General features: G+C 64.6%; 2 protein-coding genes across 2 annotated transcripts; both read right to left on the reverse strand.

The window, feature by feature from the left end:
- Window positions 1-9,622: 9,622 nt before the first annotated feature.
- SLC39A5 (solute carrier family 39 member 5) lies at window positions 9,623-12,658 on the reverse strand. The gene is given in 13 exon segments (XM_075724882.1): window positions 9,623-9,772; window positions 9,857-10,047; window positions 10,128-10,208; window positions 10,324-10,563; window positions 10,643-10,703; window positions 10,784-10,912; window positions 11,012-11,181; window positions 11,710-11,884; window positions 12,020-12,103; window positions 12,106-12,150; window positions 12,152-12,201; window positions 12,297-12,442; window positions 12,528-12,658. Coding segments are annotated over 13 exon segments (1,653 nt in total).
- A 1,510-nt stretch (window positions 12,659-14,168) lies between these two features.
- Window positions 14,169-15,306, reverse strand: NABP2 (nucleic acid binding protein 2). Its single transcript, XM_075725049.1, has 6 exons — window positions 15,228-15,306; window positions 15,025-15,163; window positions 14,860-14,931; window positions 14,661-14,742; window positions 14,476-14,542; window positions 14,169-14,341 (listed from the first exon to the last, which is right to left on the reverse strand). Exons 1-6 carry the CDS (start codon window positions 15,304-15,306, stop codon window positions 14,169-14,171), a joined length of 612 nt encoding a protein of 203 aa, XP_075581164.1.
- Between the last annotated feature and the right edge of the window lie 712 nt (window positions 15,307-16,018).

A 16,018-nucleotide genomic window follows, 5' to 3' on the forward strand; every position in this document is an offset into this window, starting at 1 on the left:
TTTTTTTTTCCTTGGCAAAATGTCAGATCCTAAGAAACGATTCTTTTTTGAATTTTGAATTTTCGTTCTCTGTTTTGCGTGGCCGTTTCCATGCGAGAGTCAGTGTTGCTTTTTTTTTTTTAAAAAAGAAAAAAGATATTTATAAAGAAATGAGCATTTACCTTTAAAAAAACAACAAAAAAACAAAAAAAAAATCTGAAATTTTAGCCTTTTAATAAGGAAAAACAATGCACTTCAAAGTCCTTATTCACAACCCTAAGTAAGTCTGTGTTTATTTTTCTAATGCAGCATCTTGGCAGGTTTATTAGCGTGCGTGTATGTGGGATCATTGTTTTTTGTTTTGGGTTTTCTGTTTTTAATTTTAGAAATCATATTTATAATGCAGGTTTGAAGCATTCGAGAATGTTGCACTGGTTTTGGTTTTTTTTTTTTCCGTTGGTGGGTTTGGTGGGTTTTGGGTTTTTTTGTTTTTTTTTTTTTTCTTTCCGAATTACTGTAACAGTATCACGTGCAAAAAACAATACTCTTTCTCCATATCACGAGTCTGTTTAAAGCCAAAGACTGGGATGCAGAGAATGAGAACGGGCTGACAGGGCAACAAGCATTTCGGGAACCATCTTCTCCCCTGACCTCCCTTCCCTCCGCAGCCTTGCTGAAAGCGGGGAGCATGGGGCCGGGGCTGAGGCTCCTGCCCATGGCCACCCCGGGGGCATCCCAGTGGGATTCCTCCGGGATGGGAGCGGGGAGAAAAGGATCCCCGTCTCCCACCGAGCCCTCGGTGGCCGCTCGCCTCCTCTTTGCCGGCAAGACCGCGATGGGACCGTGCGAGCCTTGCGCTGCGGCTCTCCCGCCCAGCGTTTCAGAGAGAAAAAGCATTTCTGTAACCAAAATAAGGTATTACGTCTTTTTTCTTCTTCTTTTTTTTTTTTTTTTTTTATAGTTTCTAAATGAAGGTGGCTCCTGTTAGGGTGGCGTTTGTCAGGTCGAGGTTGTGGTGCGGAGCAGGCGTTGGAGCCAGCCGTTCCCGGGGGAGGGCTCCCGGCGGGCGCGGGTGCTGCTGGCCGCCCGCGGGGAGGGTCCCCTCGCACTGTTTCTTTCTTTTACCAAAGCCAAACTCTTAGAACCAAATATGAAGTTTCAGTCTTGGCCTTTGGGTGATAAGCACATTTTTCTTCACGTTTCACGTAGGAGTTTTTTTTCCCGGAGGGGAGTAGGGTTGGGGACCTCCCGTTGCTCTTGCTCGGCACCGGCTCGCCGTCGGAGCTCAGTCTCCCCGTCCTGTCACCAACCCGCACTTTGTTCAGCAAAGCACTCGAGAAATTTGCCCTCGGTGAGATCTCGGAGCAGGAGCGGTGGTCAGCCTGGTCCCCGCGGGGCTCCGGTCCCTGGGCGCTGGGGAGCGGGCGCTTCTGACGGGCAGGGCTCTGCTGGCTGCTCCGGAGGGATTTTCCCTTTTCGGACCGCGAGCCCCCTCCGCCCCGCTCCTGGCACGGCGGCGGCAGCGGCTTGCTGGGCCGTCGCGTCCCCTCCTTCGGTGCCGGCGTAGGATCGTGTCCCCGGTCAGCCGCGTCCCCCCGTCCCCGCTCCCCCCCCCAACCCTGTAGCTTGAAAGAAAGTGTTAACCTTTCTGCACCGAATACCTCAGTTCGGAACCAGAATAAACTCACGAAACTTGAATAAAAAGATCCTTTTTGAAGATCCTTTTCAGTATTCTACAGAGGAGAACTGGAAAAAGAGACTTGTTTACATTGCTGTCGAGTCCGCACTTGCCTCTTGCAGCTCTTTCCCTTTCTGGGAGGAATTTAGGCATCACTTTATCTCTTTTTCTCGCTGCTGGCCCTCCCCGCGGGGCAGGAAAACGCGTCCAAAGTCCTGAGCTGTCGTCTTCAAGGGCTAAAGTACTTTTTCAGGCACACGGAAGGGGCTGAGCCGGCCAGGGGCGAGGGCTCCGTCCTGGTGAGCGATGCTCCGGCTCTCCTTGGGGAAAGCTCGGAGGCACCGGCAGAGCCGGGGGCCGTCCCGTGCCCGTCGCGGGAGGGATGCGGCCGTGCCTCTCGTGCGCCGCTCCTCGATGCCGTGTGGCTTTAGCGTTGCTGATGGGGGACGGGACTCCAGCACCGTTTCACTTGAACGTGGCTTTTTCCTGTAGCCAGGGTGAGAGCGTTCTTCAGAGCACACGGAGAATGCTGCTTTTCCTTCACACCCCCCCCCCCCCCTTATTTTTTGGAGTATTATTGTGGTTTTCAGTTTGTTTAGAGAAGAAAACTGGTCTTTTGGCCTTGTTTCCGTGCTACGACGTGTTACCTTCTGCTCAACATGACGACTAAAACTATGACGAGACAATCAATGTGATCTCTGTAAGGGCTTCTCCATTTCTTCTCTGCAGCACCGTGCTTTATATATGTGCGTTCTTTGCTCTTAGCGAGGATCTTTTTCTCCCCTCCCCTTTGTGTCTTATTAAAAATAATAATAATAATAATAATAATGATGGAGGGAAATGAGGTTTCAGCAGCGCATCCATGGTCTGGGAGCACATGGGAGGAAACACGGGGTGGGAAGGGGGACGTGCGGCCAGTTTTCGTGCAGGTACCAGTCTTGTTCTCCTTTAACGCTGTATTGTATACATTTGACAGCACAGCTTGACAATTTAAGTAATAATCAAAGTGTTTGGTAATAATGCATTATTTTGCTAAACGAGATTTGTGATGGTTTCCCTAGTGCATTGTAAAGAGGGATGGAGGGAAACTTCCGCTGCCCTGCCTGCTCCCTCCCCAGCCCCTCGCGGGGTGGCGGACGGGGGCTTCCCCCAAATCTTCCTTCCCGCGGACCTTTATGCCAAAGTTGGACCATTCCCGCTTAGCGTTCCGTCCGGCGCCCGGCAGCCCTTTGGCGTAGCTCTCACCAAGCAGCGACTTTTTCGGCTTTCCCCCTCAACGCTACGTAAATCTCTTGGTTTTGAATACGCAGGCACCGGATCACCCGTCCCCATCCCCGCCCCGACCTCCAAAAAAAAAGGAAGTTTCTCTCTGCCCCTTGGTCCAAAGCACTTGCTTCAAGTAATAAGCACTTTTGTTAAAGCATGAGTCTGGATTCCCTTTAGCATCCCACGGGATAGAGAGCAGCAAGAGCGGAAGGGATAAGAGAGTGTCTTTGGTTTTATTTTTTCATTTTTAATTTAAAAAAAAAAAAAAAAAGTTTGTTTCTAGGGAATGAATGAACAAAGGGAAGTTGTGTTTTGAGAGGAGAGAAAAAAAAAACAAAAAACCCACAAACAGCACAAATACATTTCAACTCAAAAGGTGTATTTGCACTGCCATTTGCTAGAGAAAGGGGCTGCCGGCCCTGCGGCCCCGCTGAGCCATATAAACTGCTGACGAACACTGAATGTAACGTCCTTGCGGAGGGCGGCCCAGGCAGGCTGGGATTGGCTTTATTCTCGACGGGCACTTCATGAAATTCAAAAAATAACCTAACGCTGATGAGAATCCGGTTGGTGTTTCTTTGTTGTTGCTGTTCCCGGGCTGCAGGCGAGTTGAAACTTTTTTTTTTTTTTTTTTTTTTTTTTTGCTTTAGGAAAATATTTCCCCCCTCCCTTCGCCTCCATCACCCCCTTCCCATCCCCTCTCCCCCCTCCGCCCCATCTCCCGGAGCGAGGGGCTCCCTCGACCAAAAGCAAGATGCAGATGAGTAGTCCCCAGCCCCGCCGGCCACATCCCGGGGCTGGACGCCGGCAGATCTAAAAGTAGCGCTAAAAAAAAAACAAAGCAAAAACTCCAAAAAAAAAAAAAAAAAAAGGAACAACTTTGGTTTTTTTTTTTTTTTTCCTGTTTGTTTGTTTTAAACAACTCTTGAGCGTGGGAGTGATGCTGTAGGTACCGCGGCCCGGCCGGGGTCCCCCAGCTGCGGGGTGAGGTGTTAGGGAGAAACAAGTGAAAAGCCAAAACCGAGAGCAAACTGCCAAGCCCCAAGAAACAATCTTTTTCTTTGATTTTTATTCTGTTGTTCGGTGGGGCGGCGGGGATGGGCCCAGGGAGCTGCCCCCGCTCCCTCCCGGCTCCACCCCGAGGGTCCCCGCGTCCCCGTCCCCCCCCCGCCTGCCGCAGGGGCCACAAACGGGGGGACCTGGGGGTCCCCCGTCGTGAATGTCGGGGTCGGACCCGTGCAGCCCGCGCTCACCTTTGCCTTCAGTAAGAAACCAAAGGAAAAAAAACCAACCCCTTCCATTCAAGATATTGGCACGGACACGCGGATTCTTTGGTTCGGGGGTTTGTTTTGGTTTTTTTTTTTTTTTCCTTTTTCTTTCCTTTTTTTTCCTTCTTTTCTTTGTTTTTCTCCAAGGACACGAGGAGCTGTTCAAACCTCTTCTCCTGGCTGAATGTTTCTGGGCTCAGCAGTGCTGGGTATGTTTGGAAGGAGAAAAAAAAAAAAAAAAAATCCCGAGAAAGCCGAGACTCGGCCGAAGCATCGGCGGGAGCTTCGGAGCGGGGAGGCGGAGGGTAACGTATGCACGAGGCGAGGGACCTGCCGGGAGCTCGCGGAGGGGGAGCGGCGGCTCTCCGCGTCGCGGCTCTTTAGTTCGACCAAAATCCTCGGAGCTGCGGCGCGAGGCTGGAACGGGATGGAGTCGGAGCCCCCGAGGGGCAGGGTGGGGAAGGGGGGGATGCGTCTCGAAGGACTCGAAGGCATCTGTAGCAAGCTCTGTGTCTTTACAATATCCTATGTGTAAATGCTGCACCTCTGTATATTATGCACATAAACATTTCTTTGAATAAGATAGGACAGACCTCATCACCAGTCAGGTATAAACGACTCTTCCTCTTCTGTGTCTCGGTCTTCTGGCGTGCGTGTGTGTGCAAGCGGTTCGCGTGCGGGTCCGTGTGTCTGGGCGTTGTCTGAGCTTCCCGTGCAGGGGAGAAGGAGGGAAAAAAAGGAAAAAAAAAAAAAAAAAAAAAGGAAAATAGCCTTACTCGACCCAGTCGTATCGATATTGTTCGTCAACTTGAAAATAATAAAGTAAATGCATGGAAACCTCTAGCTGAGCCACGGTGCGTGACCGTGGGTGTGATGTTTGGGAGATCCGCGGTGCCGAGCGTCCCGTGCTGCGCATCCCGCAGCTCTCGGTCCCGCCGGCGTTTCTCCTTTAGCTGCGGAGGGCGGGTGGCTGCTGCCTTGTGCACCTGCTCCTTCCTCCTGTCCTTTCTTTTTCTTTCTTTTTTTTTTTTTTTTTTTTTTCTCCTGAGGCCGTAGGGAGCGAATTCCTCGCGGCTTGACCAAAACTGCCGTTTCTTTGGTGCTCTGCACTTAGTTTCCAGGGGTCGTCGGTCCTCGGAGCCCCGGCGTGCTGCCCGTCTGCCCGCAGAGCTGCCGCCAGCTTCCTCACCCCGGGAGCGAGCCCTGCCGAGCGAAGGACGTGGATGGAGTCCGCTGGTCGAGTTAGTCCGAGTCGGCTAAAACGCGGTGGCTGCCCTTTGGGGAAGGAGAGGCCGGGGAGCGGGGCCGGAGGCGCGAGGGGTCCCAGCCCCGCTGCGGAATGGGGCGAGGGCTCCCGTCGGGTGGGTGGTGTTGGGGCGCCTCGATGCCGGCAGCGTCGTTCCCTTCCTGAATTTTGCACTAAGGGAATTGTGGCCAGTTCGGGAGGGCGGGCGCGGAGGGGCCGTGCCGCCCGGCTCCCGCCTGCGAGATGCCTGGGGGCGCGGGTTTTGACCGAAAGGAAAATCAAAGGTGACGTAGTGGGTGACGCGCGGAGGGTCCCGACGCGCCGGGAGCCGCGGTGCGGGGAGCTCGGAGGGCGTTAAGACAAACCCAGAGCCTGTCGTGAGTGCTGGACTTGAGAACGCTTTTCCTACTTGAAGGTACTAACCAAAACGGCTGCTTTCTTCAGTGTCCCCCCCCCGGCGTGCTGGAGGTGGGCTGGGGGCGAGGGGAACGGTGCTCGGAGCCGCTCCTTGTCCTTCTGTACCCCAAAAAGCTCTCGCGTCCCCTGTCGCGCACCCCTTAGCCCACCTTACCAGCGTCCGGCTCCGGCTGCGGGGACAGGAGGTGGGGTGGGCAGAGGAAGGCTGAGAGCAAAACCTGCAGCCCAGCCGGTCTTGCGGGAGGATTGAGCCGGAATTTCAGCCCTCCAGCACGCAGGCCCTCGCCCGGGGTTGCATCCGTGCCCGTCCCTCCAGCCGCTGCCCCGCAGCGGCCATGCCGCCCCGCTGCTGGTGGCCACACGTGTCCTGAAGCCGCGGCGTTTTTTTGCAGCGCGGGCTTGAAAATTGCACTGAAATCGTGACGCGCGTTTCCTCCTCCTCCTCCAACAGACCTGAATTCCTTTTTGAGCCCTCGGTTTTTCCCGTCAGCCTGTGTTCCGTCTCCTGCGCGTCCCAAACCCGCCGAGGCTCCCGTCCCCAGCAGCGGGAGCCACGAGAGCTGGCTTCGGGCCCGCGGATCTCCAACTCCATCCCGGCGCGGCGGAGCAGGGACGGGGCGGGGAGCTGCCAGACCCGCGGCAGAGGCTACGGCCGGGCTTCGCGACGCTTCCCCGCTCTTTCCAAACCGGTTGGTGTGCAGGAAATCTTGTTAAACGCTGCGGGCGTCAGGCCGGATTCCATCACGGGCCAGGATTTAGGCGTGAGCTCGGAGCAGCGAGCCACGAGCTGGCGTTTGGGCAGGGCCGGGCGTGAAGAAACGGCGCGTGTTTGCGGGGAGGACGCGGCGCTGCCGGCCAGCGACCGCCTGGCTCCCGGTGCCCGGCGTTCCTCGCCCTCCCTGGGCTCGGCAGCGTAGGCGTTAGGCGCGCAGGTCCGTACGTCCGCGGGCACGCGAGTGGTCCGTCTCAGAAGGCGCTCTCTTAGCTTTAACGATTTCCGAGTCTTCTAAGCAGCCTTTCAGAGCCCTTCTAAAGTCATTTGGTAGGTTCTTCCCTTCCCCTTTTCCTCCTTGATAACGCGTGGAAGGGAGTTTACGGAGATTTGCTTCATTTCTCACCCGTCCTGCATCAGGGAAGCACAGGTTGGTAACGAAGGGCTCGGCCCCTCTCCCCGCTGTGGCCGGCTCTCGTGCCGGGCGACCCGCAGCCTTTGGGGCCGTCCCGCTGGCCGGTCCGGGTTTGGCAGCTCTGAACATCTCTCGGACCGTGTTTCGGTGTTCTGGTGCTGCCCCGGGAGGCGGTGGTGGCTCTGCTGCCCGTCGCTCGTCCCGGCGCGGGGGACGGCGGTGGGACGGGGAGGGGTCTCGGGCGTCTCCCTGTCCAGCTGCAGCCGTGCCAAACGCGGGGCAGCGGGCGCCGGCGCTCGGCAGAGCCGCTCCCCGGCCATCCCCGAGGCGATGGGCACCCGGTTCGCCTTGCGGGGTCCGAAGCCCACCCTCGCTCCCCGCCGGGCCGGGGCGGCTGCGGGGACATCGCCCGCCTGTGGTGTGACCGTCCCCGGGGCTGGCCAGACCCCGGAGCCTCGGACGCTCCCGGGGTCTTGGACACCCCAGTCCCTGGCGCTGTTTTTTTGGCTTTTTCAGACCTTTGCAGGGAGCGGAGAGCGGCGTTCCCTGCGGAAAGGGCCCGAGGCGGTTCCTCTCCCAGCTCCGTCTGCTCGGGGCACCCTGAGCCCCCACGCTTTATGGGTGCCCCGCTGCAAGGCCAGCCCAGGCACAGGGTGCCCCGATCCCCCCCCGTTTGCCCCGCGCCGGGCTGGGCCAGCTTTCCGTGCCGTGGGAAGAGCCGGCGCGGGACGGGAGAGCCTCCTTAGGCTCGTTTGTGGGGTGGTGAGATAACGAAGAGCTGCTTTAATTTGTGTCTTCTCTGCACTGTTCACACCTACCTCTGGCAATAACCAGGCTGGGGCACAGACCTGGGGAAACGCTTCCGCGCCTCTCGGACCCGCAGCCGCGGCGCCGCACCGAGACGGCGGCGCGTGTCGCCAGCGTGGCCGAGCGAGGGCAGGAACGGCCGGGCTCTGCCCGCCTTCTGCCTGCAACGGGCAAGCGTCCCTCTCCCAGCACGGGGTGGGTCGAGGGGGGAGAGCGGCCCGGAGCGAGCCCCCCGTGCGCCGGCCCCGCGCGTCCATGTGTAGCAGCTGCTTCGTCTCCTCCGAAGGTATTTTTCACTTTTAACTCCCCGGCTTCGTTCGCCTCCGGTGCACTGAGACGTGGAAGCCGCTGAGGAAAAAACCAGCACGCGGCCGTGCTGTTGTTCGTCAGCGGCAGGGCCTTAATTGGCAGTCGTTCTTGCTGGGGACCTTTAACATGGATGCCTTTGCACTTGGGCAGGCGGGGAGAGGCGCGAGGGGCCCGTGCCCCGGCGTCCCCGCCGCCAGCGCCGTCGGCACCGGCCCCATCCCCGAGCCGGCAAAGGCAGGGTCTCGCGCTCCGTCCCGCCGTGCCCACGGTGCGGATCGCGGTGCGGCCGCCTCGCCAGTTCAGGCGTCTCCCTCCCCTCTGTAGGTGCTTCTTCCTTCAACCACTGGTTCAAAGCACAAGCGCGGGGCCGGCCGGGCGCTGGGGCGAGGTGGGCTCCGCTCCCGGGGGTCCGGGGGCTCCCCCGGCCCCTCGCCCCCCGCACACCTGCCCCGTGGAGACCCGCCACAAGTAGAGTAGAGTTTTGATGTGCAATTTAAAAATAGAGAGAAAAAAAAAAAAAAAAAAAAAAAAGTATGAAATCTCCCCGGGGCCGTCGCGACGGCCTCGAGGTGCCGGGTGCCTTGGTGGGCAAACTGAGCCATGTCCCCCCTGAGCTTGCTGGTTTCTCGCCCTTCTCCTGAGAGCAGGCGCCCCAGAGAGCCCCGAAATCAGTCCCGACCGGCGAAACACTTGTCTCTGGGTAGAGGAAATGGGAGCGAGCGAAACCAAAATCCCTTCGTGGCATTGCGAGGGAAACGCGAAGCCCCTCGCGGTTCTAGGGAGCGAATGAATGTCAGGCGGTAACATAGGAGAAGAAGGAAATCAGCCCAACAAGCCATCCGTCCCCGCAGCGCAGACGCTACCCTCTCCGCCTCCTCCTTACCCCCGCCTGAGCCTAGTGAGCGGTTACTTTTGTCTCGGATGTTCCATATATGTATTTTCAGAAATCCTGCATCACCTTCGGGGAGGGAGGGTGGGTGGGGGGGAAAAGGAACTAAAAAGAAATTAAAAAAAAAAAAATAAAAAGGAAAAAAAAAAAAAAAGAAAAAAGCATTCAGACTTGATCTATTTTATACAATGTAAGCTGCGACCAAGTCCTGTTATTCATATTGTGGCTTTGAATCAATTATGTTTATTAAAATGCTATTGCTTCTATGTCCTGTCGTCCTTCCTCCGCTCACGGCTGCTCCAGGGGGAGTGGGAAGGGGAAACGCGCTCAACCTCGTCCCTGGAGCCGGGCACGCCAGCGCCCGCTGCCCTGCCGCCCCGGGGAGCACGGGGTGCCCCGGGAGGGGCCGTGGGGTGGCGAGGAGACCCCAGGTCCCCTCCCTGCAGCGACGGGGGGGCTCCCGGGGACGGCGGATGGTGCTGGGGTCTCTTGAGGAGGGGAGAAAGTCCGGTCCTGGGGGCACGTTTGGGTCTCCCGCCGTCCTGCCATCCTTGCGGCTTGGCCGCCGCTGGCTCTGGCCACGGTTCCCCGCTCCGGTCGGCAGCGGGGCCGAGCAGGGCCGAGCCCCGGGGCGGCTCAGGGTTGTAGCCAGGCGCGGACGTGTCCCTCGGCCAGGGCGATGCCCAGCATGATGCCGCCGCCCAGCAGGAACCCCGCGTTCTGCAGGAGGAAGCGGCCCCAGCCGCCCTCGCCGGGACCCTCGGTGCCCCGCAGCGCCTCGGGGAGCTGGGGCAGAGCGGGGGGGCTCAGCGGGGCTGGCGCGAGACCCAGCCCCACGGCCCCGGCCGCCGGCCCCGGCCGCCCCCTTACCATGTCAGCCAAGGCCACGTAGAGGAAGACGCCGGCGGTGGCGGTGAGGAGCCAGGGGGTGAGGTGGGACGCGCTCTGCCCCACGGCCGCCCCCGCCGCCGCCCCCAGGCAGGAGAGCAGGGCCGAGAGCAGGTTGAGGAGCAGGACGGTGCGGGGGGCCGTGCCCGCCCGCAGCAGCACCGCCAGGTCGCCTGCGGCAAGATGGAGGGTGGGTGGCGGCGGGGGGCCCACGGTGGGTGCCAGGGCTGGGGCAGGGGGGCCGGGCACCTACCCAGCTCGTGGGGCAGCTCGTGGCAGAGCACGGCCAGCGCGGTGCTGAGGCCGCTGGCGAGGCTGTGGGAGAAGGCGGCACCTGCGGGAAGAGGCTCCTTCGCCCCGGACCTGCACGGACCCCCCGCCCCGATGCAACGTGCACCCCCTTGTCCCCCCTTGCCCCCCTCGTCCCTCCGCCTCCCCGCGCCCCTCACCGATGGCCAGCCCGTCCGTCAGGTTGTGGATCCCGTCCCCCAGCACCACCATCCAGACAACGTCAGCGGCCCCGGGGCTGGCGGGCAGCGCGGGGCCGTGGGAGTGTCCATGGGACGAGTGTCCGTGGGGCGAGTGTCCGTGGGGCGAGTGGTCGTGGGGCGAGTGGCTGTGGGGCGAGCATCCATAGGGCTTGAGCTCCAGCTCTGGCTCTGGTGCCGTCAAGTGTCGCAGCTCGGCCCCTGCGGTGGCGGAGACGCAGGGTGGGTGCCAGCGCCAGGGGCTGCGGGCACCGTGGGGTGTGAGGGGGGGGGTCCTTACCTCCTTGTGACGGTGCCAGGACCCCCACGGCCACGTCGGGGGTCTCTCCGGGGGAGCGTCCCTGGGGAAGACGGAGGCGTTGGGTGCGAAGCCGGACCTGGTGGCAGCCCCCACGCCCTCCCCGACGCCCACGGCTCTCACCCTGGCCTCCCGGCTCCGCCGCAGCATCCCCAGGAGCAGCTCCACCAGGAAGAGCAGGTAGATGCCCCCCAGCACCGCCAGCCCCTGCAGCACCTCGGCCCCCGGCGTCTCCTGGTGCATCCCCTGGGCCTGGGCACGGGTGACGCCGGGGGCTGAGGGGACCCGGACACCCCGGTCCCCCCCAGGTGCCTCGAGCCGCCGGCGGCTCGCCGGGGCGGGGGTACGTACGTGGGGCCAGAGGTGCAGCAGGGCGTCCCCGCAGAGCGTCCCCACGGCCAGTGCCACCAGGAAGGCCAGCAGCGAGCGGAAGCAGCTGCGGCTCAGCAGCGGGAGGAGGATGACGGCCAGGGCAGAGGGCAGGCTGACGAAGGCGACGGCCAGCAGCCCCCAGCCCAGCGCTGCGGGGCGGGTGAGACCGGCACGGCTGGGGCTGGAGGGTGCAGGACCCAGGGGTGGGGGGTCCTTGGGGATGGAGGGATGGGGACCCCCGCCCAGGACCGGGACTATGATGGGGACCTGGCGATGGGGGACGCGGGAGGGGCCACTCGGGGATGCAGGAACGGTGGATGCAGGGAGGGGGTGGCAGGGACTGGGGACATGGGGGACCGGGCGCTGGAGGGCTCCAGGGATGGCGATGGAGGGACAGGGAGAGCTTCATCCCTCCGGAGAGCTGACGATGGAGGAGCCAGGGATGAGGATGCAGCGACAGGGTCCGCAGGACCCAGCTGATGGGGGCCCAGGGGCTCGGCGTGCAGGGAGAGTGGCCACGGGACCAGGCGATGGAGGAGCCGGGGACGGGGCTGCAGAGCCAGGGGACACGGGGACGGGATGCCGGGGTGCCTGGGGATGGGGCTGCAGGGGCAGGGAACCTGGGGACGGGTGACCTGGGGCTGGGGGGCCAGGGAGGGGCCCCGGGTTGGGGTTACCTGGCCACAGGGCCCCCCCCGGGGGAGGCAGCGTCACCTCATCGCTGTGCTGGATGCAGACGCGGCTGTCGATCTGGTAGAGCAGGGCCGGGCAGAGGAGGGTGAACTGCTCCGGCGTCAGCTGGGACACCGAGTCCAGCCCAAAATTCACCAGCAGTTGGGTGACGTTGAGGCACTGCGGGGGTGCGGCCGTGAGCGGTGCTGGGCGGGGGGGTCCCGGGTCCCGCAGAGCAGCCGGGGCTCCCCGGGGGGGTCCCAGTGTGCGGTGGCGGAGCGGGAATGGCATGGACCCCACCCCGATCCCACTCACGTCGTCGTGCGGGTGGTCAGTGCCGGAGTGCTCCAAGCCCAGCACCCTCCCCAGCAGGCTCAGGCCGGGCTGGTCCCGCCGGGGGTGCGGGGGGGGCCCCACGGCTCCCATGGGTGGCCCCGGCACCGGGGGGCTCGGCGGGCGCTGGCGTCGTCCAGCTTTTTGGCTGGGAGGGCCGCGGGCTGGGGGAGGCGAGCGCGGGTGAGCCCCCCGCTCGCCATCGCGCCGGGAGCGGGACACGGTCCCCCGGGAGCGGGCGAAGGGGCTGCCCGGGTACCTGGGGGTGCGGGTGGGCGCCGGGGCGGTGGGTGCCGGGTCCCCGCCGTGCTCCCAGACAGGGTGCCAGTGCCGGTGCTTCTCCTCCTGCACCTCCAGCAGGTCGAGGTGGCTGACGTGGCCGTGGCCCAGCTCCTCGTGCTGGATCTGCACCACCTGCACCCGGCCCAGCCCCAGGCTGCCCAGCAGCCGCGCCAGCCCCTCGAAGGGCAGCGTCCCGTTGGCCCCGTACTGCCCGAAAAGCTGCTGCAGGTAGTAGCCGTGCTCCTGCGTCGCGTCCTCGGGCAGCGGCCCCTCGCCAGCCCCCGCGCTCCCCAGAGCCAGCAGCCCCAGGACGCCCAGGAGGAGCCCGCGGGGGCCCATGGGGCCCGATCCTGCGGGTGCTGGAGGGTGGGGGGTCCCCGGCGGAGCTGGCGGGGGGGGAGAGGGGGACGCTGGCGTGAGGGTGGCGGGAGCTGCGGCGTCCCCGACGCCGTGGGGCACAGCCCTCCCCCCCCCCCGAACACGGGGGTCCCCCCCGGGTACGCACCCTCTCGCCGCCCGTCCGTCCGTCTGTCCGCAGGGACGGCTGGAAAGCAACAGGCGGCATCAGGGTCACGGCCCGGGGACACGCGGCCCTGCGCCTGGCTTCAGGGACACCCACCGGGGAACGGGGCCGGGCAGGGCAAGCGCTGTCCCCGTGCCCCCCGCGGGGCCGGGCACCCCAGGGTGGGCGACGGCGTGTGGGGGGGGACAATGCCGGGGGGGACACGGTGACGCTCGTCCTTGAGGGGAGGTTTTGCAACCGGGGCAGCTTTTGTGTCGCAGTTAATGTTTCACCGAGCGGGGAGATAACGCCAGCGGCACCCCCTCGGCAGGGCGCCGGCACCCCCCCGACGCACCCACCGCAGCCCCGCCTGGCGCGGCCGTGTGCCCCCCACCCCCAGCACCCACCTCACTGCCGGGGCCGTGGGAACGGCCCTCGCGGTGATGGGAAACGCCAAACCGCGGGTGGGATGGCCGTGGGGCCCGTCCTCCCCCTCCACGTGGGACTCGCCGATGCCGTGGGGGCCGGGAAAAATCCCGTGACTCCAGGAGCTGGTGCCCAGCTGTCATCCCCGCCACGGCACGAGGTCCCACGGGTGCCTCCATGTTCACCAGGGCCGAGCCTCTCCCGCCGCGGCGGGTCTCGCGGTGCCCATTTGTGGGACCCCGTCCCGCCGGGTGCCGGCATCACCCCCCTGGACCCCCGCCGCGTCCCCTCCAGGGGCTCACCTGGGCCCGCGCCGATCGCGGGGGCCGGGGGACGCCGCCGCTGACCGGCCCCCGTCCCCGTCCCCGTGCCGCGGCGGCGTCTGCTGCGCCCGAACCGGGGGGGCCAAGGGTCACCCAGGCACTGCTCCCAGCCGGCTCCGGCGCCGGGAGGGGCCGTGCGGGGAGGGCCTTAAAGGGCGAGGGGGGTCCGGGCCCCCCGCCACAGGGCCAGGGCGGCGGGCAGGGAGCAGGCAGGGCGTGGGCAGGAGGTCAACCTTTATTAACACCCGCCCCGACGGGTCCTGGCCGCCTGCCTCGGTGCAGACGAGGGCAGGCGGTGGTGGCTGGGCGCGGGGGGCACGGAGTGAGGGGTCTGCGGACCCCCGGCCCCCGGGGGCAGTCGGGCAGCGGCCACGTGGCTCAGCCCTGTCGTGCCCGCCAGCCCCGAGCCCGGCCGGCCCAAGATGGGGGGCCCCAGGGTACCCCCACCCTCCCCGGGGGGCAGCGGGGCCCGGCCGGCCCCCTCCTCGCCCTGGGGGGCTGCTCAGGGCCGGGGGCAGGAGCCGGGGGGCCGGGGACCCCCCCCAGCCCGTGCTGGGGGTCGGAGGGAGAGGGGCCGGGCGGTGGGGGTCCCGGCCCATTATCTCTTGCTGCTCCTCCGCGTCTCCTTGCCGTTGCTGACGGGGCCGGCGGCGGGGCCGGGGTGGCCGGGCTGGCTGCGGGTGATGCGGCCGCTCGGGGGGTGCGCGGGGGCGCTGGGGGGGTGCGCGGGGCCCCCCGGGCTTAGCCCGTTCCCGTTCTGGCTGTCGGGGGCTGCAAGCGGAGCAGAGAACGGGGCGGGGGGGGTGAGGCGAGGCCGGGGGCACCCCCGAGCCGGGGGGAGGGTGGCACCGGAGCAGGGGGGGGCCCGTGCACCTCAGGGTGGGGAGGGGGCTGCACGCCCTTACCTGGGGGTGCTGCGGGGGGGCCCTGGCTGCTCTGCGAAGCAGCCGGACTCGCGCTCTCGTTTTGGGCCTGCGGAGGAGAGGGAGACGCCCCGTGTGCCGCAGAGCCGGGGCGGCCGCGTTTTGGGGGGCCAGGGGTGCCAGCCTGGACCCCTGTCCCCCCCCCCCCCCCCGCCCCCCAAACTCACCCCTTTGCTCTGCGACTGCTGCGCCACGTACTCGGGGTTGGGCTCGCTGAAGTTGGGCACCTCGGAGTAGACCATGCAGAACCTGCCGGCAAAGCGGGGGTGGTGGGGTCCCCCCCATGTTGCACCCTGGACCCCCCGCGCCCCCCCAAATCGCCCCTTCCCAGCGGGATCCTGCCCCCCGCCCCGGCCCCGGCCTTACTCGCCGATCTTCTGCAGGTCGCCTCCGCGCCCGGTGTAGAGCGTCAGGCAGCCCTTGAAGACGGACGCGTACCTGGCGGGGGGAAGGCTGGGGGCGTCAGGCCCGGGGCGGGGGCGGGGGGGACCCCAAGAGGGGCCGGGGGTCCCCGGGGTGCCCCCCACCTACCCCTTGGTGAGGCGGATGATGTCCCCGGGCTGGATGAGGTTCCCCACATCGTCCCACACCGAGATGTTGATGCTGCCTGTTTTGTCGGCCACCTTGCACGTCCGCACCTCGTGCCCGTCCTTTGTCTTCGTCACCCGGCCTGCGGGCGGGAAGGGGTCAGGGGGGGCCGCAGGGACCCCGGCCCCCGCCGCCATCGCACCCACCGGTCTCCAGCACGATGAAGATGAGGTTGAGGTTCTTCAGCCCTGGTTTGACGTCCTTCACCAGCGTCTCGGTGCTCATGGTGCCGGCGGGGGCCCTGCGGACGCAGCCGTCACCCCCCGGCCCCACGCGGGGACACGGGGGACAGACGGACCGGGGGGGACCGGACGACACACCGGCCACCGCACCCCCAGGACGGGCCCACGGGGATGGGGCTACCGGGGCCACCAGGCTGCGGGGCCACCGGGCATGGGACCACGGGGACGGGGCTACCAGGGACGGGACTACCAGGGATAGGGACTGCGGGGCCACCGGGCTGCGGGGCCACCGGGGATGGGGCTACCAGGGACGGGGACTGCAGGGCCACCGGGCTGCAGGGCCACTGGGGATGGGACCACGGGGATGGGGCTACCAGGGATGGGGCTACCAAGGAAGGGGACTGCAGGGCCACCGGGCTGCGGGGACACTGGGGATGGGACCACGGGAACGGGGCTACCGGGGACGGGGCTACCGGGGCCACAAGGCTGCAGGGCCACCGGGCTGCAGGGACACCAGGGATGGGACCACAGGGACAGGGCTACCACGGATGGGGATGCGGGGCCACCGGGCTGCAGGGACCTGGGGACAGGACCACGGGGATGGGGCTACCGGGGATGCGGGCTGCGGGGCCACCGGGGGGGATGGGACCACGGGGACGGGGCCACCGGGCTGCGAGGCCACCGGGGATGGGACCACGGGGACGGGGCCACCAGGGACGGGGCTACCGGGGACGGGGACTGCGGGGCCACCGGGC

The sequence above is a fragment of the Pelecanus crispus genome, chromosome 26, assembly GCF_030463565.1.
Source record: "Pelecanus crispus isolate bPelCri1 chromosome 26, bPelCri1.pri, whole genome shotgun sequence".
NCBI classification, from domain to species: Eukaryota; Metazoa; Chordata; class Aves; order Pelecaniformes; family Pelecanidae; genus Pelecanus; species Pelecanus crispus.

Bases quoted from the DNA above. Each gene is read 5' to 3' on its own strand.
- NABP2 (XM_075725049.1), bottom strand. From the start codon at position 15,306: ATGAGCACCGAGACGCTGGTGAAGGACGTCAAACCAGGGCTGAAGAAC. The intron at 14,932-15,024 runs GTAGGTGGGGGG...TCCCCCCGCCAG, and splicing joins ATCATCCGCCTCACCAAGGG to GTACGCGTCCGTCTTCAAGG. The intron at 14,743-14,859 runs GTAAGGCCGGGG...CTTTGCCGGCAG, and splicing joins GACCTGCAGAAGATCGGCGA to GTTCTGCATGGTCTACTCCG.